Here is a 25,748-nt window from a genome sequence, read left to right as displayed (position 1 = left end):
ATAAACGTTACAATATTAAAAAAATATTTGAACTTTAAAAAAAGTCCAGGTAGGTAGGAGTTATTTTTCTTTTTAACTTCTTATTTTTAAACAATTATAGACTCACAGGATTATTGCAAAAATAACAGAGAGAATCTGTTGTGTCTTTCCTTTACCCAGCTTTCCCCAATGGTAACATCTATATAGCTATATTATATAAAAACCAGGAAATTGCAATTGATATAATCTATAGACTTTATTCAGATTTCACCAGTTTTTACTAGGTGGGACTGTCTAAGGATTTCAAACTTTATAGCATTTTGTTAAAATAGCAAGTGGAGTTGAAGTTGCAGTGGGAGAAATGTTCTTGCCTGGTCTTTTCTTTTTTTTCTGTCTTGCCCTCCTGTCCCCTGTTGTGTGAAAAATAGATACTAGAAAACATATCAGTCTGAATGCTTACTCTGAAAAGCAGTAAATTAGGTGGATGCCATTAAGAAGTGGTCCTGTATCTGGGAATTATCTGCTTATACAGAAAGATTCAGCTCAAGACAGTATGTATTTACTAAGCACATGAAATATATTCAGCACTTTCCTTTGAATTATATATAGAGAAGAGCCATTCTTTATTCTGGAATGTACATTTACTCCTCATCACCAACCCACATGCCTGCTAGCTCTTAGAATCTTCCAAAACTAATTCAGGCATCACCTCCTATATTTCCTGCCTGTGTTCACTGAGTAACTACTAAATGCTGGGTCAGTCCTAGATCCTAGAGGTTCAAAGATGTATTCTACACAGTCCTTGCATACATCAAGTCCACAGTTTAGTGGACTTGAATATAAGTATTTTGAAGACAGATAACCACTGTAGCAAAGAGAATATACAGGAGAGAAGGAGGCTAGAGACAGAGATCAGTTAGGAGATTGCTGTGGTAGCTCAAGTTAAGGTAATATGTTCAGAAACCAGGTGATAAGGAAGATTTAGAGGAGAAAGATGGGTTTGAGTACTTTTTAGGAGTTAAATTGGATAACAGTGATTAAATGGCTGAAGAGTTAAAAGAGAGTGAGATGTCCCAAATGGTCCAGACGATGGGTTGGTGCAAACGCTACACACCAAGAGTGAGAGTTTGGAGAGAAGAGCAGAATCTAGAGGAAAAGTCATGAGAAGGGTTTGGATACGTTGAATTTGAGGTGTCTATGTGCATCTAAACTAAGGGAGCTTGTTAGATAGCTCTAGATAGCTCATGCTGTAGATGATAGCTCATGCTGTAGATGATAAATGAAGCCTTGGAGTGAATGACCTTGATGGTTAGAATGTGTAGTAGGAGAAGAGAGTCAAGTGAGAGCCCTAGGAAATAATAAACTTTAAAGGGTATATGGAGGAAAGGGACCCTACAAAAAAATTGGGAAGGAGAGCAGAGATATAAGAAGAAGAGTGTTTTGAAAATGAGAGACTGTCCACAATGTTACATATTTCATATGTCAACTATGATGGAAAATGAAATGTTTTCATTGGATTTAGAAACAAGGCATTTTTTTTTGACCTTTGTGAGTTCAATTTCAGTTGGCTACTAGGAGGAAACCAAATGGTAGACTGAGTAGTGATTTTTATATATGAACTAATTAATAGTTTGTTATAAAGTGATTAAGTCAGATGCTAATATGGAATATAAGGACAAGTGTAACTGATTAACTCTTTAAGAAAATCCATAATAGAATGTAGAGCTGAAATGCAACTCCTTATTTTACACTTAAAGAGAGACTTCACACAAATTGTTCAAGGTCATGCATCTGGAGAGGGACAGCCAGGACCAAGTCCTAGGTCTCTTGACTCCCTTTATGAAAGGAACTTGTGTATATGAAGAAGTAATCATTCAAGTGATGAACAGAGCCTTCTACTTCTGTTGTGAAATGTAACTACTTGTTTGATGAATTTATTCATTTATTCTATAAATATTTATTGCTAGGTATTGTGCTATTTGCTTAGCATACAAAACAAATAAAACACATTCCTTGCAGAGAACATGCTTGTTGAATTTTATAAAAGTAAAATATTATCACTATTAAGTGATGGATAGCAGGGTGACAGACACAAAAACATGTAGCATACAATGCGCTATTGAAAAGGCAGCAAATTGTTCTGCCCAGGAGTTGAAGACCAATGAACTGGACCTTATATCAGGACTGTGACTTCTCCAAATGGAGAAAGGATGAAAGGGCATTTTGGGCAGAGAGAACAGCATGAGCAAAAGCAGAGAGGTATAACTTCAAGGACCAATAAATTGCCTATTGGGGCTGCAGTGTAAAGGTGGGAGAGCAACAGGGAATGATTGTGAACACCATACCCATAACACTGACAATAAATGAGGAAACATGTTAGAAGCAAAGAAGTCATTTAATTTGGATTTAAGATAAATCTGGAGGCAATATAGAATATAGATTGGAAGTGGACCTGAGTTTAGGGCAGGGAGATGTGTGAGGGAGTGTTTCAAATGAAGGATAATGAGGTTCTGAGTCAAGGAAGTAATGGTAACGGTGGAAAGGAGGGAAGTTAAGAAAGAATTTGGAGGCGGAATTACAGGCAGGATTTGCTAACAATTCACCTGTTTTCCCTGAGAGACAAAGAATTCAGTAACACTGTAGTTTCTAACTCACTGACATAAAGGGAAGATCAGGTTTGAAAGGAAGATTCTGAGTTTGGTGTTTGATGTTTAATATTTAGGTGCATGTGGGAAGTCTAGATAGACCTTGTGCCAGATCCTAGGCCTTGCTTATGGTGTTAATTAGTATAAACAATATATTTAATTATGGATCCCCAAGAAGCCTCTAAAATAATATAACAGTTGGAAATGTATTCACAGCTGCAAGGAACAGAAAATCCAGCTAATGGTGACTGAAAACAAATGGAGTATATATTTTTTCATATAACAGACAAATTGGTGGTGCTGGTATTGGTTCAGCTGCTCAGTGATGTCAGGACCAGTTCTCGTACTTGTCTTCATGGTTACAGAGTGGCTCATTCAGCTGTAGAATTGTGACCACTTTCTTGTCAGCTGCTTTTGTTTGGGTCTCTTTGGGTAGATCTGGATCACATGGCCTCCCCTGGCTGGAAGATTGGCTGTAAGAGTAAGGAAGAGAATTGTTAAATTCACTTAACTCACTAGTTTCCATCTTATTAGATGCAATGACTCTTTAAAAAAAAACCAAATAATTTATAATGTCTGCTTTATTATCCTGAATAAAACATCACAAATAATCTGTTGATGTATATTTTCAAAAAAAATCAGTCTGCTATCCTAATTGTAATATAAAGGAGAAATTAAAGGAAAGTAATTTTTAACAAAGTATTTCAAAATGTAAACTCCGAGGCACGATAGCACTAGATAACATAATGAAGTAGTCATGTTTGCATGGTGAATGTGACAGCAATAAATGCAGACTGGCTCAGGGATATGGTGATGGTGTTTCCAGTACCAGAAGCAGCATGGGCATTGGTGTTTTACTGAAATGATGAGTAGCTCTTGGTAAAGTTCTGAACAAAACTACAGCATAGTCCTTCCTAATATACACGGTAGTTGTTTCTTTAAAAAGTCATTTGCATTAAAACTGTACAAAAGCTTTTTATTTGTATATATTCGTATGTACAATAGAGTTAGGTTCAAAGCTCAGATGATAGGTTTTTCATAGTTGAAAAGTTAGTGTGAAATGTAGAAGAGTTCTTAGTACTCGAGATTGTCGCCCATACAGCAGTATGGCTGGGGTCCCTGGCATCTTCCAACTAATTACTAGTAGGACCCACATACTCTTATGACAACCCAAAGTGCCTCCCACCCCCATTCAAAATGCCTCCCAGGATAGTACCATCCATACTGACGACAATTGGCTTGGATTAACGGGGCTAGAAACTTTGTACTCCAAAGAAAATTTGGGTTTGGTTAGCAAAAAATAAAAAAGAGAAAATCAATATTGAATAGGTAATTAACAGTGACTGCTAATAGTATGAACCAAGTCTTGCTTATTTTTTTATCTTCTTCAAATTTTGCACAGTTCCTGGTTGTATAGTAAGTTCTCAGTGAGCTTTCTTGAATGACTGAATGAATAATTGGAATATAAGCTTTGGAAAATAGAATCCCAGTATTATTTTAACTTTGAATTTAATAAAGAAACAAGTCTTCCTTAGATGGTTACAGGGCTAATTATTATAAATACAGGAGAGTTAGGGCTTGGGAAGTGAACTTCAGTGGGCCAGTCAGTGTCTGTGTTAGGATTTAGTGTTTCTGATCTTTGTATGTGGTACACACTAGGCTGAAGACTGAGAGTTAAGTTTGTATCGGTAAATTCTGTTCAACAATGGCAGGTTTAAGAGAAATATTTAAGTTTTCATGTAAGTGGTATATTCAGTCTTTAGAAGAAAAAGTGACACAATAAAAAGTCAATAAAAATCTCAGTTCCTAAATCTTATTCCTTCTGTCTTTCAGCACATTCTTTTCAGTGTCCCTTTCCACTTCACTTAGCCTATTCACTCTGGCATTTCTATCATAGCCTGAGACCTTTTCAAACAATAATATTTAGGAAAAATGTTTAGAAATAGAAGCAAAGGGTTATGTTTGTTTCCTCAAAATATGAAGCTATTATTAGAGAGAATATATTTCATAGTAGGAGAAAAGTTGGTTTCACTTTAGTTTGCTTCCAGATTTAAGCAGAAAAGAATGAAAATGACATTATAAAGAATTTTATCTTTTTTTTTTGTGAAAAAGTTAATGTAACTATGGATTGTGAAGACAATATATAAAAAGTAAGCCTTTTTCAAATAATGCTTCAAAATCACCTTTGAATATATATACATTTCTGAATTCAAAGGCATGATACAGTATGGGTTTTAAAAATAGTTGTTTAACATTTTTGAAAAGTGTAACATTTAATATTTCCATAGTTTGAATTCAAGTAAGGAACAATGACTTGAACCTTTTGTGTATAAGAATGAAGAGTATTTCTAAAAACCGTAGTGCAGTTTAAGTTTAGACATTTCAAATGTCATATAATTGCTCCAGAGTGCACTAGATTTTTTTTTTTTTTTTTTGTCATTTGGTTTGTTAGTATTTTAGGGATTTTAAACAGAAGATCTTGAGTGTCTTTTGTAAGCATGGGTTATTTTTCCCTCTATGAAAATTCCAAGGAATAACCAGATATATAATAAGTAGTGGCTTGTTTGGAGATTTTGAGGTACTTCACATGTTGTGCTTGTCTTGATGTGGCATCTAGGTGAATTCTCTGTGCTAGGGACATGGGGGGCTAGTAAAGATCAGAATGAAACTTTTTTCCTTTGCTGACTTCATGAGGGGTGGCAAACGTTCGTTGTGTCCATTGTTGGAGCACCTTAGGGCATTTTGCTCCATGTATGTTGTATATCACACAGTATACCTTTTAAGTCTAACCCTGGGAAATAATACCTTCCTATTATTGTTGTATCTTCCACTGTTTCCCCCACTTATCGAGCTACTTGCTATTTTCTCCAGGGCCCTCTGTGTCTCTGCATGGATTGTTTTGTCTGTCAAGTTACCTTTTCTTCAGTACCACTCCCACCTTCTTCACATGCCCATCATAAACTGCCTACCCTTCACATCTCAGTTCAAGCATATGTCTTCCTAATCCCCTCTTCCCCTCCGTTTTCACCGAACCTTGTAACTAAGTTATAGGGGTTTTCACATTATCTTTGTCCCTATTATACTTGGCAGCTCTTCGAGGGTGTGGATATTATCCTATATATTTGTGTCTTCAGTGCCTAGTATGTGCTCAGTAACTTTTTGTTAAATGAGTGGAAAGATGAAGTTATGATCCAAACAAAATATCTTTTATAATGAATAAAGAAGAAGTGTTTGAGATGAATAATACTATTTGTCTTTGTTGACCACCACAGAATTATTTGTTCCCTTTGCAAACTATGGAAAATTAGTACTGTAGCTTGCTTAATTTTATTTGCCCAAAATGACTGTACAGGGATATTCGTGTTTCTGAGCCAAGGGCAGACTAATAGTTCTTCAGACTGGCAAACCTTCCTGGTGATCCCATGGAGACCTTCACTTGGGTCAGTGTGGTGGCAGTGCTTTGTGGTAGATTGAAAAGTGTTCAGCTTCAATGACTGTATTATTCATGATTTTATAGTCTTCTCTTTTCTTTAGGTAAACTGTTTACACGTTTATCACTCACTGCAAAAATTATACATTTTTATTTTCCTAAAATAAGCTCTGAACTACTAGGGCTATCCCCTATTACTAATATGAAAGGATCTGGTAGCAAATCTGTACTCATCTTATCCAAACCCTTCTTGACTTTATAAACCGGAGTCTTTCTACATTTGGCCTACGTCTTTTTACATTGAGGAGGGCTAGTGTTTTTAATCCTTTCATACAAATAAACTGGTTCCTTTGATCACCCTTTTTATTTGGATTTGTGTAGGTCTAGAAGGAGTTTTTTTATGTTTAGTAACCTTAAATTTGTGGATTAGGAGGGAATTATTTTTCTTTATTTGGCCTTATTCTGTCTGTATACTTCACTATTTTAATTTTTATTATAAATCTGTTTTCAAATTACACATTATATTTTGCAGGGTTTTTAAGTGAAATGTGATATAGCATTATTTTGTTTCATTTTTGTTACCTCTTCAAATGTAGACTATTAGTAATAATTATTATTTTCTACTATTTATAAATGAAAACATGTCTTAGTTAGACCTAGTATACTTTTCTAAAAACAATAATAAAAGATTCTTGTAGTACTCTGTTGGAGAGATATATAATTATGCATTCTAGCTAAGAATTACATCAGTAATTTTCAGATTGTATTCCAGGGAAATCCAGTTTCGCAATCAACTAACATGCATTTAATATTTACTGTGTCAAATGTTCTAGGTGATTTCTCATATAGTTCATGTTTTTGTGCCTTCAATATTAGTAAACTTTCTAAAGTACTGATATCATCCTAAGGGAAAAACTGATCCATTAAAAGGTAACAAACCATCATTTAAGTTAACCTACTTTTTAAAAATAAGCATTTATTGCATTTGTGGGATTTGAAGATATAGTGTAGTTAAGGTATTCAGAACAACACGGATATCAGTTTCTGTTTAAAGTAATTATATAATTTTTTAGTGTCAAAATTAATTTAACTGATCATTTAGGAGGCATTAAGTATTATTATCAAAGCGGCATATTACCCATTATCAATTGTCATATGTGCAAAAAAATGTAATGATGATAGACTTATTCACTGTTATTTGTCATACATATCTTTTAACTAGAATATGACCTAAGGATGATGTTCCGGTGATCTCTGGGAGATATATTATTCCATCTTCTCAGCCATTCCTTGAGGCTATCTTGAGATATGTCTTCTCTATAGCTTTTCATGATCCCCTTTGTCCTTCTCTTGTGTTCCCCATGCAACTCTATGTATGAGTCTGTTTGAGTACATGTATTTTATTATCCTTATTTGCTTCCAGACTGTGGTTGGATACCCTTCATTGGATTTCTATTATATGTAAATGTGTACACTCTTAATCCTCCTATAAGAAGACAATTCTTAATCCTCCAGGAAGTCTGTGCTAGTTGCTCCACTTATCTGGTTGATTGTAGTTGCTAGTTTATTTGCTGCCTGGGAATCACAACAAAGGCCTTGATTAAATTTCTAAGAAAATAAGGGTATGGATTAAGCTCTCTTGTGTCTCCACAATGCTGTCATTGTATAGTTCTAATCCATCACTAGAAATGTATTGTGGAATTGTTAATGAACATTTGCAGAAAGCTTAGAGAATTTTTAATGAGAAGTAGATACTTGTGGTTAGTCTTAATTGATAGATGGCTTATTAACTGTTTTTTTTTTTTTTTTTTGCACCAATACTACATTGGAAAAATGTACTTTCAGAATAAATTGCAATCTGGTGAAATATTTTGATTGCTTAATAAAATTTAGCTTTTAAAAACAAGCATCATTATGATGACTATAGAAACCAAGAACCTATGCATGTAAATAGTTATAATAAAAAGGAAAGCAGCAGCAATGTATAGTTTTCATAATTTAAAAAAATTATTTTAAGTATGATAGCAGGTTTTTATTCTCAAAGCTTCATACCCTAGGGAAGCTGAGAACTAGAGAGATTAAAGCCTCATTCATTCTTAAATAAAAAAAAATGTATTGAGTGTTTATATATGAGTACAGTTACTCTTTTTGACTTTGAGAGTAGGAGAGACAGATTTAGTTGATAGTATATTTAATTATGGTTAAAACAGAGAAAATGGTACATGTAACTCTGGTGTGTTGTTTGATGAGACTCCACAGAAGAACTGATTTTTAAAGCAGTCTTGTTAAAGAAGATGTAGAGACATTTGCCAGAAGAAGAGTAGGGTAAAAAAGGGCTTTGCAGTAAAGGAGAATAAACTTACATAGAGACCGATAGTTATGAAAGGTCCCGGCTCTTTGAAGAACAGTGTCAAGTTCAATACAGCTAGAGCATTACTGTCCAATATAAATATAAATATGTAAGTTAAAATTTTCTAATAACCATATTAAAAAGAAACAGATGAAATTCATAATAATGTATTTAATTCAATACATCTGAAATATTTATGTGGTTTTCCATTCTTAAAAATGGAGTATTTGATTTTAAAAATATTTCACACTTACAAAACATCTAATTTAGACTAGTCATATTTCAGGTGCTTGGTATCTAGAAACTTAGGGGTGTGTGAGAGAGAGACAGAGACAGAGACAGACAGAGATCAGAGAGAGAGAGAGAGAGAGAGAGAGAGAGAGAGAGAGAGAGAATGAATGTATGCACTCTAGAGGGATCGGTGGAGAGATGAGGTTGAAATAGTTGTTGGAGCCACGTTTTGAAAGGCCTTTTATGCTGCCTGTATTTTGAATCTATCATTTTATTATAGTAGTTTATGGCTGTGCTACTCTAATTATTTGTGGTGAAAGACCAGTTTTTAAAATTTTGAATTTGTTGCAGACTGATAGTTTTGTAAATAGCAGTGAATTAGAAAAGTGAAATACAAGAGACAAAAAAATAAGCAACAGTTTTTAATTGTTAGATTTGATAAATGTACAGTTACTCTGTTAATTGTCTGTACAGGTGTCTAAACAAGTGCTATCCAATAGAACTTTTTATGATGATAGAAATGTTCTGTTTGTGCTCCCAGTCTGATAGCCACTAGCCACAGGTGGCTACTGAGCATTTGAATGTGGCTAGTATGACTAAGAAACGGAATATTTCATTTAATTTAAATTAATACAACCACATGAGGCTATTGGCTACTGCATTACATGGAACTGGATATGTTTACTCTTAATCTCTGTATTTATCTATTGTAGACTAGTGAAAAACAGTTATGGACTGGCTTTGGTCCACAAACCATACTTTGAGTAGCATTGTTTAGAGCAGAGACTCTAGAGCTAGAAAGTCTTTGTAAATTACTTAATTTCTCGCTACTCCCGGATCCCCATTTATAAAATGGAAGTCATAATAGAGTTCTTGTGAGGATTAAATGTGGAGGGGGGCCAGTTAGGGAAAGCACCAAGAAAAGATGACATCTGAAAGGGCCTCAAAGTATGAGCTCAGTAGGTGAAGAGGAAAAGGAAAGCATGTCAGTAAAACTCATGTGAATGATACTCTATTTAGAGGGAGGGGCAGCAAATAACTGTCCTAGCCCTATCTTTGCTACCACCATTTCTTTCTCTTTTCTAGTTATCTTATTTTAATCTTTTAGTATATTTTAAACATAATTACAAAGTAACATGATTCTATGATGATAATAAATGCTGCTTTATTAATAAGGCCAATCACTGCATCTTTACTTATTTATTCCTGGGGGTTATGGTGCCTGAATTTGATGGTAGAAGTTGGGCAATGGGTAAGAAGGGAAGGGGAATCCTGTTTGGAAAGCAGTCCCTGGGTTATGGACAGATAGCTATGAAATTATTTCCCCCTAAAACATGTTTCTTATTTCTTATTTATATAGATTCTTTTAGGAAGAAAACTAACTGGAAAAAAATGAAGTTCCTTCTCTTCATATTTGCTGGTGTTCACCTTTTACCCCTGAACTCCGGAAAAGCTACATACAGGCATGACAGCTCTCAGAGGACTTTTCAAGAAATAAAAGAAGAAATAGCCCACTATGGAGATGTTGCTAAAGCAATAATAAACCTTGCTGTTTATGGTAAAGCCCAGAACAGGTCTTATGAGCGACTGGCACTTCTGGTTGATACTGTTGGACCCAGGTTGAGTGGCTCCAAGAGCCTAGAAAAAGCCATCCAAATCATGTACCAAAACCTGAAGGAAGATGGGCTGGAGAATGTCCACCTGGAGCCAGTTAAAATACCTCACTGGGAAAGGGGAGAAGAATCTGCTATGATGCTGGAGCCGAGAATGCACAAGATGGCTATTTTGGGCCTTGGCAGCAGCATTGGGACGCCTCCAGAAGGTATCCTTTGTCTTTTCAAGTCAATTTGCTGTGTATTTTATAAAACTAATGTCCTATGACATAGTTTATTATGGTATACATGATTTGTATTATAATTTGGGTGATAAGAAGGAAAATTTAATTGTTTTATTTTTATTTATTTTTTATTTAAAAAAATTTTTATGCCTACAATACCTGCTCTTCCTAGGTGGTCTCCAGCCAAGTACTAACCAAGCCCAACCCTGCCTAGCTTCCGAGATCAGATGGGATCGGGGTTGTTCAGGGTGTAATTGTTTTCCATTCCATTGGCTTAATGAGTTCACTACTGTTATACGTTTTTTCTTTTTCTTCCTTCTTCCTGTTCTTCCTTTCTTCCTTCTGTTTCTTATCTTAAAGAAAGGTAATTGTGTAGGGTCATTTTTTAAATGAAGAATATACAGGTATTGGTCTATGATACTTATCAGCCCTATCACTTGATAATTTCTATGTTATGACATTAGTATTATTCTGTAGAAAGTCGAGATATATGTTAATAGTATAGAAAACTATGATTTCTTTCAAGTGCCCTTAATGTGCAGAATTTCTTAGAATTAATGAATTAGAGAACAAAGCCTTGCACATTGAATTGATTTAATTATTTTTACTGAACCTGAAACCACTAATGTAAGGAATTATCCAGGGTAGTTATACTTTTACTTATCACCACGCTGGCTCAGTTTCGTTAGATAACGTAAATGCCTAGATCAGAGATATATAACCAGACAGCAGTAAGCTATCTGTTAGTCTTGAATCTATTCATGCACTATTTTCCTATGGCAGAGGAACTAGTTTATAGAAACTAGCTGACCTTCTCTAAAAAGTTTTTAGAAACATTAAACCTCTAATGCCCTGCTAGAGAAGTGGATGGTAATTTAAATTTTTTTCTTATTGAGTTATAATTTACATATCATTGTATTTACTCATTTAAAATTTACAACTCAGTGGTTTTTAATATATTCACAGAGATGTGCAACCACCACCACAACCTGTCGACCATTTTCATTAGCCCCAAAAGAAACTCCATATTCATTAGCAATCATTCTGCATTCCTCCCCCACCACCCTCCTAAGCCCTACACAACCACTAATTTGTTTTCTATCTTTATAGATTTGCCTATTCTGGATATTTCACCTGAAGAGAATAATGCACTATGAGGTCTTTTGTGGCTGCTTTCTTTCATGTTTTTCAGGTTCATCCATGTTATAGCATGTATCAGTACTTAATTCATTTTTATTGCTGAATAATGTTACATATTACAGATATACCACATTTTATTTATCCATTCGTCAGTTCGTGGATACTTGTTTTTTCCTACCGTTTGCCTATTATGACTAACACTGCTATAAACATTCATGCATAAGTTTTTGTATGATATATGTTTTAATTTCTCTTGGGTATATGCCACGGGGTAGAATTGCTGGGTCATATAGTAACTACATTTAACTTCTTGAAGAACTACCAAATTGTTTTTCAAGGTGCCTGGACTGTTTCACATTTCCACTAATGTATTCTAATTTTTTTACACATACTTACCAAGACTAGTTATTATCTGTCTTTTCAGTTGTATCTATCCTAGTGGGTGTAAAGTGATGTCTTTTTGGGTTTTGATTTGCATTTCTCTAATGACTAATGATGTTGAGCATCCTTCCAAATTCTTATTGGCCATTGGTATATCTTCTTTGGGGAAATATATACTCAAATCCTTTGACCAATTTTTATTATTGAGTTTTTTTGAATTTTTATTATTGTTTTATAAAAGCTCTTCATGTATTTTGGATACATGTCCGTTATCAGATATATGATTTACTAATGTTGTCTCCCATTCTGTTGTTTGACATTTTGTTTTGTTAATGGTAATATTTACTGCAGAAAATTATTTAATTTTGATTTAGTACAGTTTATCTAAATTTTCTTTTATTAGTTGTGTTTCAGTTGGTATATTTCAGAAACCATTGCCTAAACCAAGGTCACAAAGGTTTATTCCTATATTTTATTCTATGAGTTTTAGAGTTACTTTTTGTATATTGTGGGAGGTAAGAATCCAACTTCATTGGTTTTTTGCATTTGGTTATTCAGCTGTCTCAACATCATCTGTTAAAAATACCGTTGTTTCACCATCGATTTGGGTATACTACAATTTTAGATGCTAAACCAACCTTGCATTCCGGTATAAATCCCACTTGGTTATGGTACATAATCTTTTTTACGTGTTACCAAATTCAGTTTGCTAGTATTTTATTGAGTAGTTTTACATCTGTATTAATAAGGGATGTTGGTCTGTAGTTTTACTTTTTTGCGCTGTCTTTGGTTTGGTATCAAAGATTCAATCAGAAACTATTAACCTTATCTTTTTTCCTTTGGAAGAGTTTGTGAAAGATTGATGTTATTTCTCTATGTTTATGGTATAATTCACCAGTGAAGTCATCTGGTCTTGAACTCCTCTTAGTGGGAAGATTATTAATTATTAATTCAATATTTTTCCTTGTTATAGATCTATTCAGACTTTCTGTTTCTTCTTAAGTCAGTTATAGAAGTTTATGTCTTTCTGGGAATTTATTCATTTTAATCTAAGTTATATAATTTTTGGCATACAGTTATTTATAGTATTCCCTTCTAATTATTTTTATTTTTGTGTGGATGGGGATCCCCATTACTGTTTGGTGTCACTTTCTTTCAACTTGAAGAACTCTCTTTAGATTTTGTTTTCAAAGCAGGTCGGCTAGCAGAAAATTCTCTAAGCTTCTTCTATCTTTATTTCTTTATTTAATTTTCATTTTTGAAACATAGTTTTACTGGATGTGAGATTCTTGGTTGAAAGTTTTTTACTTTCAGCACTTTCAATTTGCCCATTGTCTTCTAGCCTCCATTGTTTCTGATGAGAAGTCAGCTATAAATGTTATTGGGATTCCCTTGTATTTGATGAGTCATTTTGCTTTTACTGATTTCAAGATTTTCTCTTTATTTTTGGTTTTCAGCATTTTGACTTTGATGTATCTAAGTGTAGATATTTGTTTTAATCCTGCTTAGAGATTGTTGAGCTTCATGAATGTGTAGATTAATATATTTTATTAGTTTGGGAAGTTTTCAGCTACTTATGATTATTTTTTTCTGCTCCCTGCTCATCCCTTTTGTATCATTCTTTTCTCCTTCTGGTACTTTCATAGTGAGTATGTTGGTTCACTTAAAGGTGTTCCACATTTCTCTTGGGCTCTTTGTCTCCCTTTTCCCCACCTCTCCATTCTTCAGATTGTATAACCTGTATCAGTCTATCATTGAGTTCATTGATTATTTCTTCTACTAGCTCAAATATACTAGTGAACTCCCTCTACTGAATTTTTTCTTCTTAGTTATTATCCTTTACAACTCCATAATTTCCATTTGGTTTGTTTTTTATAATTTCTATCTCTTTATCAGTATTCTCTATTTGATGAAATATTGTCATCATAGTTCCTTTAATTCTTTAAATATGGTTTCTTTTAGTCCCTTGAACATAATATAATAGCTGATTTGAAGTCTTTGCTTGATATGTCCCCTATAGCTGGGCCCCCTCAAAAGCAGTTTCTATTGCCTGCTTTTTTTTCCTGTCTTTTCATCTTAAATATAGCATAAAATAACTTAAAATCTTCAGTTTTCAGCTACATGTATATAGATGTATATATATGTAGCTGAAAACTGAAGATTTTAAATAATATGTTCTAGCAATTCTAGATACGGATTCTTCTCCATTTTCTTCCCCCACCCAGTAGAGACTGATATTCTTTCTGTTCTTTGTTTTGTCCTTTATTTGTTTAATGATTTGATTGTATTGACTCTGTGAAGTCTGTTTCTTTTCCACAGTATATGAATTTTGATGTTCCTATTCAGAGCGTTTTTATTTTCTTATATTTTTACTTTTAATTCAGCTCCCTAGGAGTCACCCCCAGGTCCGCATAAGCCACTTAATTGGTTGAAAGATGTGCTTAGGTTTTCTTAGCTAATTATATTTTTACCCTTTACAGTTGGGTATCTATGTGGCTTGGGGGCTGTTATTAAAACTTAGGGAGTTTACATTTTGCCCCAAGATTAGCCAAGGCCTAGTAGCTGGGAAGTTCCCTCTCCAATTAATCTTGAGAGGGCACAGCCTTGGACATTCACATTGTCTTCCAGTCTTTTAGGATGCATGTGATTTTATATTAAGCCTGACTTAATTATAATTTCCCCTGGATTATATTATAATTTCCCCTGGAATAGCTTATATTTCACCCAGTTTTTGGTCAAAGGTTGTGGTAAGCCTCTTGTGCCAGTGAGGCTTCTGCCCTTTGTTTGGTAGACCTATGTGCAACTTGGGAAATGTTTTCAAATATGACCTATGTTTTGTTTTTATTGTTCTTGAGTAGGAACATATTCATAGCCTTTCTAACCACTAGGGTTTACTATGATGCCAGGAGGGCTTTTCTTGCTTATTTCTTTCTATGGTTCTTTCTGATAAACTTTTGAATGTTCTGCCATTTTGCTTTTTGCTGGCGTTATCATGAAGCTATCAGCATCCACTTGATTGCTTTCTACTAAGCTCTCCATTAGTTTTAACAATACCCTTATGTAAGGAATTCTCTATTTTGCTGCAAACAAAGTCACTACCCCCCAGGTAATAACTGGGAAACTTTATCCTCCTTGCTTGCCTCTTCCCTGGGAGAGCCTCTGTACTATGTTCTGGAGGTAGGCACAGTGATAGTGGCTTGCTTCTTCAAGAGTGGTATCCCTAGCAGGCATCAGGCAGGAAGGGTGGTAACTCCTGGTCTTCTCAGCTTGCCTCTTCCAGTGTGGAGCCTCTGCCTGTGAGTGAGCTGAGATAGATGTGGTCAGAGGCCCAGTGTTCTTGGTAGCTACACTTGGGGTCACGTTTCCATTATATGAGTAGGGGCTGGCTAGAGGGATGGAGACGCAGCCATCTTACAGCAGAATGCCCATAAAGAGTTTCTGTAACATGGAGCTGGGAATGGGAGAAGGAAACAGGTCATGGATAAAATGCTGCAGACTCTTATTATTCTAACTCAGGGTTAGTAGATTTTCTTGAATGAATGTTTCTCCATTTATGTGCCCTTAGGACAATTTTGATAGATTTTAAGTGATTTTTAAAAATATTTTTTCCAATTAAATGTTTTGTAGGGGAGAAGATCTGCCAAGTTTTTCACTCCACCATTCTGGAAGTGCCACTGTGATGACCACTTTTGATTTTTCTGAGGCTGTGTCAATAGCTGGTAGAATCCCCTTAGGTATTAGGGAACCCCTGTCTGGATTTTATAGTTTCAACCACGAGTTTTATTCAGTCATCTTATGTTATGCACTAATATGTGTTAGGCATCAGCTTATATTTTTTTTGCTTTTGAAGCCTTCTCAACTATCTTAAAAGTTCTATATTTTTTTTCAGATGTGAAAAACACTCCAAGAGATTAGGAAGTTTGCTCAGGGTTACACAACTAGTAAGAGGCCAAGTTCAAGCAGGAACAACTATTAGACTTCAGAGTTTATGCTTTTAGTCATTAGACTGTATTGGCTCATGTACAGATATTTTAATGTTATTCCATTTATAAGATTTTCCCTTTTAGCCATTTGACTGAAGTAAATCTGTCTCAACAGCTGCTGATACATGTTCTATGATGGCAGAATATATTGATATTTGTACCTTCTTTTTGGATATTTTCTCATTTCTTTCTTATCCTCATTTCCCATAGTGTATCTGGGCCTGCTCTTTCCTGCCTATCTACCTTGTATTGAAAACTAAGCCAAGTTACTTATTGCTCCTGGGGCCTTTAAAACCCAGGAGAAGTGAATTTTACTCACTGGAATCTATTGTGGTGTTCCAAAGCTCACTTTCATCCCACTCCTCATTCCCTGGGGCTCAAAGTAGATAAACAGTTGTCTGGCAACTGGACTGTTTTAAGCTCTGAGTAGACTGGAGAGTTAGACTGGACCAGGTGTGCAAAAATTCTCACAGGGGATAATGTGAAGTCAGCATAAAGGGAGTTCTAGATGCACGTAGTGTGGGGCAGAGCTCATCTCTTAGGAAACTCATCTCGTATCCTTGATTTAGCCACTTACTAGTTGTGTTACAAGTCATTTAATCTTGGTGGACCTTAATTTTGTCACCTGCAAAATGAGAGATGACTAGAATATGAATCTGTAAGGTCTCTTCTAGATTGGAAAGGCTGTGATCTTTATGAGAATTCATAAGGGATCAGTGCAGCTAGGGTTCACAAGAGCAGAATTCTCTCAGGCACATGATGTAGAGTAAGATTTCTTATATAACCAGAGGAGATTTTTTTTTTAACTTTCCAATTCTGGACTTGAGTTTTATAGTATGTGTTAGTTAATTTGTGTTTCAGGGCTAGGGCTCTGTGAGCTATCTGTGAAGAGTTGAAAGAAGACAGATATACAAGCTGGCCAAGTAAGATGAGATGCTGAAAAAAACTGAATCTTAGAAGTAAGACAGGACAAAGTGTAAACTCTAGCTAATCCTGAGATAACACAGTAGACATTAGATTTAAAAGGACTGAGTAAAAGAATGAGCACTAGTAGCCAAATTCAGGAGAGACTGACATATGGGCAAAAAAGAGGAACTTGAGCAGGTTGCTTTTCCTTAGTATACATACCTCTGTGGTATGTATGTGATATGTCATCACATACTTATTAATCCTCTATGTGGACTGACAGCTCTGTGGAGGTTACTGGGCTTTCTCCAAATAGCATATGTTACCAACTGTGTGTTTTCTGTTAGTTTGGGAGCTCCAGGAGGACTAGACTGACTCTTATCCATCTCTCTATCCTCAGCACCTAGTGCTGTACTTAGTACAGAACAACTATTCATCCAATGTTTGAGGAACAGTGCATTTTTTAAAGTAGCTCTTTTCTTAGAATATTAGTCACTTATAATAATGAAAAAACAGTGCTTCCTTCTACATACAAATGATGATGTTGACCCATGGTCACTTGCTTAGATTTTTTCCTGATTATAAAGTTAATACCTGCTCATCATAGAAAACATATAAATATGTAAAACAATAAAAACAAAAATATAAACTTAAAAACAATAAAAATAATCTGTGATCTTTTCTTCCAGAATCATTGCTATATTTTACTTTTTTCCTCTAATATTTTGTATGTATATATATTTTTATTTTACAAATTTGAGATCAATCTGCATATATTTGTGTCTTTTTATGCCATATATCATAAACATTTGCCACATACTAATAAATCTCCTTTGAAATAAATTTTAATGGTTACAGAATTCCAATATAAAATAATTAAGATAATCAAAGCCCTGTTATTGGAATCTAGATTATTTTGTTCTTCCTTTTTTCTCCCATTTAAAATAATATAGTTATAAAAATCCTTTAATACAAAAGAATAGATTTTAAAAGGAAAAATGTTTATGCTTTTGGTAAATATTAGAAAAGGAGGAATGATTGGAATATTCTATGAAGTCTTAAGAGGATTGCAAAATGTAGTTTTGAAACTGCTCCTATGGATATAAAAATGCCAATAAAATATTTAGAAGCCATTTTTTTGTCTTAGTATTTTTAATTGCTTAAGATGTTAATGTAATAGAATATATATGACATGATAGATAACATAAAAGGCACATTTAAAGGAGGTTGAAATCGCTGTGAATGCTAATTGCCCATATCCAACACAGTGCTCATTTCATTATTCTCTTAATAATAATATGGTATGAACTTTTTGCATAAATAAATAAACAAATAAGCAAAAAAAGTATAGTCATTGGTTATATTGTATAGGTAACACTACCAATAGCAATTTGGTCCTCTGTAACTAATGGATTATAGTGGACTCAAAAGAATACAAGAAAAGTAATCATGAAATTAAGTAGGGACTTATATCCCTGGGTATTCTGATGGATCGAAGAGAAATGTTCTAGGTGATTGTCAAGTTTGCTATATTAATTAAAGTAGGTTCCCCTTCATCTTTTCTACTGTTTTCCCTATCTATTCTGCATGCTTCTCTTTCCTAGGCCTCAGTTAAATGTTGGTGTTTTCAAAGGTTTCTTCCTGTAAACATTCTCCTTAAGGAATATGATTGAGTCCCATGGCTTTAAACATTAAATATATACTTGTGACTTTTAAGTGTATATATATGTCCCTGACTTCTATATGCATTTCTAAGAACTACAGGTTGTTCTGTGAGCCCACAAACTCAGCATCCTGTCTCTCTGTTTCTCATCTTTGTTAATGACATTGCCATCCAGCCTGGCACCCACACTTCTGTCTACTAATATCTGATATGGCATCTTGCTTTCATATTTTTGTCCTCTGCCTACAGTGCTCATCTTTAAGGATTCAGCTCAAATGTCTCATACTCTATGGAGACTTTTTCAATGCCTTCTCATCTCCAAAGAAGTATTTACCACTTCCTCCTTTCTACTTTTCCCTTTCCCTATACATGCTTACATAAAGTATTTCTCTACTAGACAATAAGCCTCTCAGAGTCAAAGATCCCTCTTTCAGTGATTCTCAACTGGTGGCAGTTTTGCTCCCCAGGGGTCATTTGGCAATATTTGGACACAATTTGGAGAGCCGTGACTGAGAGGGGGTGCTATGTGCCTTTAGTGGGTAGAGACCAGGAATACTACTAAACATCCCACAATGTACAGACCAGGGCTCACCTTTCCCTTCAACAAATAATTATTTGTTCCAAAATGCCAATAGTGCCAAAGTTGAGAAACTTTGCCCTAGTCCTTAGCATAGTGTCTCATACACAGAAAAGTTTCAAGAAATATTTGTTGAATGAATAAATCTTTCCATTTATTTTCCTCCAACATTCAGTTGGTCACCAAGCCTTAAATGTCACATATTACTCCTTTTTTCCATCCTCATTGTCACATCAGAGTTTGGGACTTAGCATCGCCTGCCTGCAGCGTTACAATCACCTCCTAACTGACCTTCCTGATTCCAGTCGCCATTTAATCGATTTCCACACTGCTGCTTCAGTTGTCTTTGTAAAATATCAATCTCATTATGTGATTTCCTTGCTTAAGATCTTTTCATTGTTCAGGATATTGTTTAAATGTTTATGATCTTTTAAAAAGTGACAATGAGGATGGAATGAGGATAGGCCCGAGGCTGTGTTTCTAAACTTACGTCTGATTCCTCCCTAGCCAACTTATGCTTCAGCCACAGGGGCCTAACTGTTCTTGCCTTGACATGTTCATACCTCCTTGCTTTAAAAGATGCTTCCTGCACCTCAGCTAACCTAACCCTAACCCTAATCTTAACCCAGCCCAACACTTCTCTGCTTATAGAATTCCTACTCATTTTCGAAGACTCGTTTTAAATGGATCTTTTTTCTAAAGTCTTTTGCGAGCTCAAATCTAAATAAACTTAATTATTCTTTAATATCTATTCTCATAGCAATTTGTTTGCCTATATTATAGAATGATCACATTTATTATAGTTGATTGTTTACAAGTTTATCTCAAGAGATACTGACTTCCTCTAGGGTGAAAGCCACATCTTACTTATCTTTGTATCTCTTTTAGCATTAGACCCAGAGCCTGGTATGTAACAGATGCATATTAAATATCTATTGATCTGATGGGTAGATTGTGAGAAATATCACACATTTAAAAAGTATATGTAAAAACTTATTTATACTCAAAAAAACTTCCTTAGCCCTGTGTGATTTCCATGGGTCTTTTATGCCCATATCATATCCATATAACAGTGTTTTGGTTTGCATCTGAAGTGAGGGTACATAGGAAAGAAGAGGATAAATGAACATCAATCAAATAATGGTTTGGTTGTTCACCACAGTCTATTCTTAAGCAGTACTGATCAGAAAGTCTGGGGAACTTCAGTTTAAGCTCATTCCAAATAGTCACTGTATTCATCTCATAGAAATCTAAAATAGCCTTCCTACATACTCCTAGCACATCCACCAGAGTAAGACATTTTACAGCCAATAATACTTTCAATTCATTTTTTAGTGTTAACTAATTTATGCACAAGTTCCTACGATGAGATAATTACTTATTTGTACCTGTCCTCTTCTCCTTTGGTCCATCAGAAAAATGGCATTTTCATTCCTTTTTTCAGGGCTTAATCTTTGTCTGGTATTTAATCACAATATGAGCAGAAGTGCTCTAGAGAGCCTATATCTACAGATGATACTTGGAATTTGGAGGTATGGGATCATCTGAAGGATATGATTACAGAGTGTCAGAGGTCGCAAATTCCCTCTCTCTACGTCAAGTCAAGAGCGGGAATGAGGAGGAAGGAGACAAAAGAACTCACAATTAGTATTGAGTTGTCTATTACACTCGAGTCATTGTGCAGATTCTTTTACTTACATTGTCTTTTGGTATAGAGACTGTTTATACTTTATAGGCGGCAGGCTCTGGGAGGTTAAGCACTTTGTCCAAGGTCACACAGCTAATGTGTGATGGAGTCCTGCCCCAAGTCATGTCTTCCCAATTGCCTTCCCTCTTCACCTGCCCAACTGCCTTCCCTCTCCACCGCCCGCCAGGAAATGTTATAGAGAAATTGGAAGCAAGCTACTAATATATGTATAACAACATGGGTGGATTTAAAATATATAAAGCTGGATTAAAAAAAAGTGAAAAATGGAATGACATACATAATACATTTACATACATATAAATACAATTTTGCACACACACAATAATATTTCACATTTTATAAGAGGATATATAAGCAAAAAACGTCTCAGAATGGTTGCCTGCACATAGGACGTGGAGTGGAGGTGGAAATGAGGAATGAGCATAAAAAAGAATAAAGAAAGTTTAAAAACAAGGAAATAAAGATTCTGCCTTAAATAAGTCAATGATGATGATATACTGTGAATTAAAGAGCATAATTAACCCAGGACTCTGCATCTTATATTAAAAACAAAAATCTGCTTGCCATGAGTCATGAAGTTAAAGTAGATATTTGGGTGATTTGTCATTTTTTCCCAGAGGAAAGGAAAAAGAATAAAGAAAGTTTAAAAACAAGGAAATAAAGATTCTGCCTTAAATAAGTCAATGATGATGATATACTGTGAATTAAAGAGCATAATTAACCCAGGACTCTGCATCTTATATTAAAAACAAAAATCTGCTTGCCATGAGTCATGAAGTTAAAGTAGATATTTGGGTGATTTGTCATTTTTTCCCAGAGGAAAGGAAGCCCCTTTTTTTTTTTTTTTAAATATTATCCATTTCCCTCCTCACCCATAATCTTATAACATCCACTTAGATTTATGCTTATACAGAGTAAAATTTTTGCTTTTAACCTGTATGTTTTTAGTTTTCATGCAATATATATTTGTCATTGTTGTCATCTTGGTTTCAAAGCTTCTGGAGGCAGGGACAATGTCTGTTTTCATTTGCTTTGTATAGCCTTTAGTAGAGTCAGAACTTTAGATCACATCAGTGATAATCCAAGTTTAATTTTATGGAAGATCTTCCAGGAAGAAGTTTTCTTTTGCAGTTCTAAAAGTATGGATAATGTTCCCTGGAGATCTGATTATGGAATAATGTAGGTTGGTAGTACCAGGTATCCTTTTTAACAAAGACCGTTATCCAGCTCACATGTCATCCCTTCTTCCCCTTGAGAAAATCTTTCTGACTCCTTTTCCCTCACAGAAAATATCATTGGTTAGTAACTATAGGTTTTTGATAACATGTGAATGAATCTAAGAAATATGTTCAGTAATCAAAAGGTTGTAATTAGTATCGAACCTAATCATGTAGAACTAGGAAATTTAGATATTGCTTCTTGATAGCTGTGATTGTCTATGTATCTTTCTCTTTTTCTTCGCATCTTTGTTATTTACTCTGCTGCGCTCTGTGTGTCTCTTTTTATGTATCTTTCTCTGCTATCTTCGCTTTCTATTTCTCTCTTTCTATTTCTAACTCTTTCTTCCTCTCTGTGTCTTTCTTTGTTTTTGACTCTGTGTCCTTGTTTTTGTCTCTTTTTGTTTTCTACCTCCTAGTTTCTGGTTGATAGCCTCACCAACAGGGTAGTCTAAGGCTGATGTATGTGCAGCTATGTTGGGTTATTGCTCTAGATTTAATTGGAACTTCTTTTTCTTGGGCTGTAAAAGTCCTCTTTGACAGCCTCATGGTATTCTTAGAATTATAGTCACTTGAAGCAAGCTGGTAAGTACATATTTTATATACTCACAACAGTAAAGAAAAAATTTGTGATGCATTTCACATTGAAAGTAGTTTCCTAAGAGTGAGTGCCATTTTGATGGCTCTTGGGAGAATACATCAATAATGTGAATCCGCTGAAGGCATTTGATTTCTTTGGAGGGGTGGTAGGGGGGTTGGTCCATAGGCCAACGTCATATGGGACTCCTTATGTTCTTGATTTTCTTTGTCATAAAAAATTGCATGTAAAAATTCCAGGAAGTTTCAGAACTTCATATCATCAAATTGAAGCATTTTTTCTGAAGAAAGAACAGAACATTTGCCTTCTTTAGAAGTGATGGCTTAGAGGTTTTAGATCAATTACTGGTAAATGCTTTGGGGGCTCAAGGCCTGATTAACAATGTGGGTGGTAAATAAACCACTGGAACCAGATGATATCTACCCAGTATTTTTGAAGGAACTTGAGGGTAAAATTGTCAAATCTTGGTTAAAATTGTGTTTCACTCTTGTTATTTTCTATGGAGCCCAAGAATTATCAGATTTTTCTTTGGGACCACCTTCCATAGGAATTCTTCCAAGAAGACTTTGAGAAGTACATTTCGGTGATCTTATTTCTTTATTTCATATCATATATGACAAAGTAATGTGTAGGGTATTTCTGAAAGGTGCGTATAGATGATATGTTGGAGGGAAGTGATGTCTGAATAGTGGCAGAAACCTAAGATAGGGCCAGATCAGATTTATATCCAGTGGGAACTATTGCACACTTATAAGTAGGGGGAATTTTCAGATAAACATTTTTCAGGAAACATTCTCTGTTCTGTGACAAATGGATGGAAAAGAGAAAGATCAGAGAGAATTAAGATTTGAGGAACTAATAGTTTGGACTAATGGCCTTAGATGTGAGAAACTGAATATTATTAAATAAAGATCAATTAACACATTTTGGATATGAGAGATGAAGAATAGGAGGAATCAAAGATTATAAAGATTTCAAGTCTGGGTTAGTAGACTTGAGAGAGAGGAGGGCTGGAAAGGTAACTTGACTGAAGATAGTGGATAATAGGGTTAGTTTTTAATAACTGACCTTTTGAGGTTGATTCTTTAGAAAGCAGTCATGTCCTCTTATATGATATCCCAAAATTCCAGAACAGGGTAATGGTGGACTAGGGTGGTCACGGACCCATCCATGTGGAATTTCCTATTTTCTTCAGTTAAATTCTAGGAACTATTGAATCCTCTGTTGTTATTGCAATGACAGTGATTCTTGTTTACTTATCTGTCAAATCAGTGTACTGTGAGATTGATTCAGACAAGAGCTGCCTGTAATCTCTGCCTCTTCAGCCCCTGTGGTAGCCCTTATTGATCACTGCATTGGCATCCACTTTATGCCCAGTACACATTAAGCGACAGGGATACACAGATAAATCAAACAAGGAGAAAACACTGGTGTAAGATAGGAACATGCAGAAGAGGGGGATTAGTTCTCTCTGGGGGTTGAACAAGGCTTCAGAGTGACATGACATTGAAGAATGAAGGATTCACTGGGGCTAAGAAGGGAGAAAGTGTATTCTTAGGACAGAAAGTAGAAGATCAAATGCATGAGGTCGTGAAAGTGTAAGATATACTTGCCCAATGACTGGAGGAGCAGGTTCATGGTAAGAAGGAAGAAAGTGGATGGTGAGAGGACTGAAAAGGTACAAAGGTAGACTGTAAAAAGCTAAGGCCATCTTATGTATTCTTACATTTCTTAGGACAGAAATTATTTCTAGAGTGAGGATAGAAAGGGAGGGAGATTAGATGGTAACCTAATTTGGTGTCTTTTGGTAGGAGCATGGAGAACTAGGAGCAAAGAGTTTTGAGTGTTAATCTTTGCTACTAACTAATATGCCTAAGAGAAAGTTATAAAAATACTCTGAATTACCTGGGATCAGTTTCTTTGGTATTTATAAATATTGTTGGTGGTAGCATAATTTGTATTTGATATGAGAATTTCTGAGAATTTTTTTAGTAAGTATATATTTTTGTTTTTTAAGAAATCTAATAAACCAAACAATAGCTCTTATCTCTTGATCCATCAGGATTAATGAAATAATTTCCAGTCTCACTTTCACAGGCAACTGTTAGCCTCATTGCCTACTAATGTTTCCCTCCTCCTTTATGCTGCCATTTTATGAATGCTCTGTCAGTCTTACTGTGATTCAAATGACTTTGAAGCTAATGTGGCTTTTAGTGACAGAACTAATTATTTGCAAAATATAGTTTTTTAAAAAAATTTAGACTGCCATATTGTGCTGCTCTGAACCTAATTTTCAAGTGCATTTTTTTCTATTTAATTTGAGGGAAATTACCACAAAACATTCAGTGCTTTGTTTTCTGAAGAGGTTCTTGGCTCACTGTGTTCATGGAACAGAACATTTGTCCTTAGACTGCATTTATACATTATTTTCATCCTGAAGAGCGTTTATTAAACACTTATTTGTGGGCACTATGAGTAATACACCTGATCTGAACAAAAATTAAATAGCTAATGATATGCAAGTAGGAGATACATGTTCCATATAGCCTTTTAAAATAATATTTTCCTGATTAGAAAAGTAATACATTTATTTTCAAATGTACAAATTTGAAAACTAAAGAAAAGCATAAATAGGAAAATAAAATAACAAAATCTTACTGTCTAAAAGTAAGAGCTATGAATGTTTGGTCTTTATACATACTGTTTTTCTGCATTTGAACATTTATATGCATTTACAGTATATCATGAACATTTCCCCTCTTTTTAATAAGAGTACGGTATCACTGTTCAGAACCTGGCTTTGAGATTAAATTCTGAGTCAATTGCTAATTGGCATTGTGACCTTTATCAAATTATTTAACCTTTCAAAGGATCTGTTTTATTTTCTGCAAAATGGGAATAATAATAGTGTTTGCCTCATAGGGTTAGAGTCAGGGCAAAATGAGACAATGCACTTAAAACATTCAGGGCCTGGCACATAGCAATTTATTATCTGAGTCTTTCATTATTGGATATTTCATTTATTTCCAGTTTTTTTTTTTCTGTATGTAATGTTTACTACACATAGTTGGTACTATTAGATTTGTTACCACTCAGTTATTAA

General features: G+C 34.8%; 1 protein-coding gene across 3 annotated transcripts in view; it reads left to right on the top strand.

Moving 5' to 3' along the window:
• The window catches only part of CPQ (carboxypeptidase Q), a 344,157-nt gene that overhangs the window by 8,104 nt on the left and 310,305 nt on the right, over positions 1-25,748 (top strand). For 2 of the 3 annotated variants that reach the window (XM_025050148.1, XM_025050149.1), the window contains exon 2: positions 9,996-10,457. In XM_025050148.1, coding sequence (XP_024905916.1) covers positions 10,028-10,457 — 430 coding nt within the window. In that variant the 5' untranslated portion in view covers positions 9,996-10,027. Of the gene's footprint in view, positions 1-9,995; positions 10,458-25,748 lie in introns of those variants that run through there. The other variant, XM_025050147.1, reaches the window with a different exon arrangement.

This window comes from Pteropus alecto, unplaced genomic scaffold (genome assembly GCF_000325575.1).
Source record: "Pteropus alecto unplaced genomic scaffold, ASM32557v1 scaffold164, whole genome shotgun sequence".
In the NCBI taxonomy this organism is placed as follows: Eukaryota; Metazoa; Chordata; class Mammalia; order Chiroptera; family Pteropodidae; genus Pteropus; species Pteropus alecto.
This window is presented reverse-complemented; position numbering and strand designations above follow the sequence as displayed.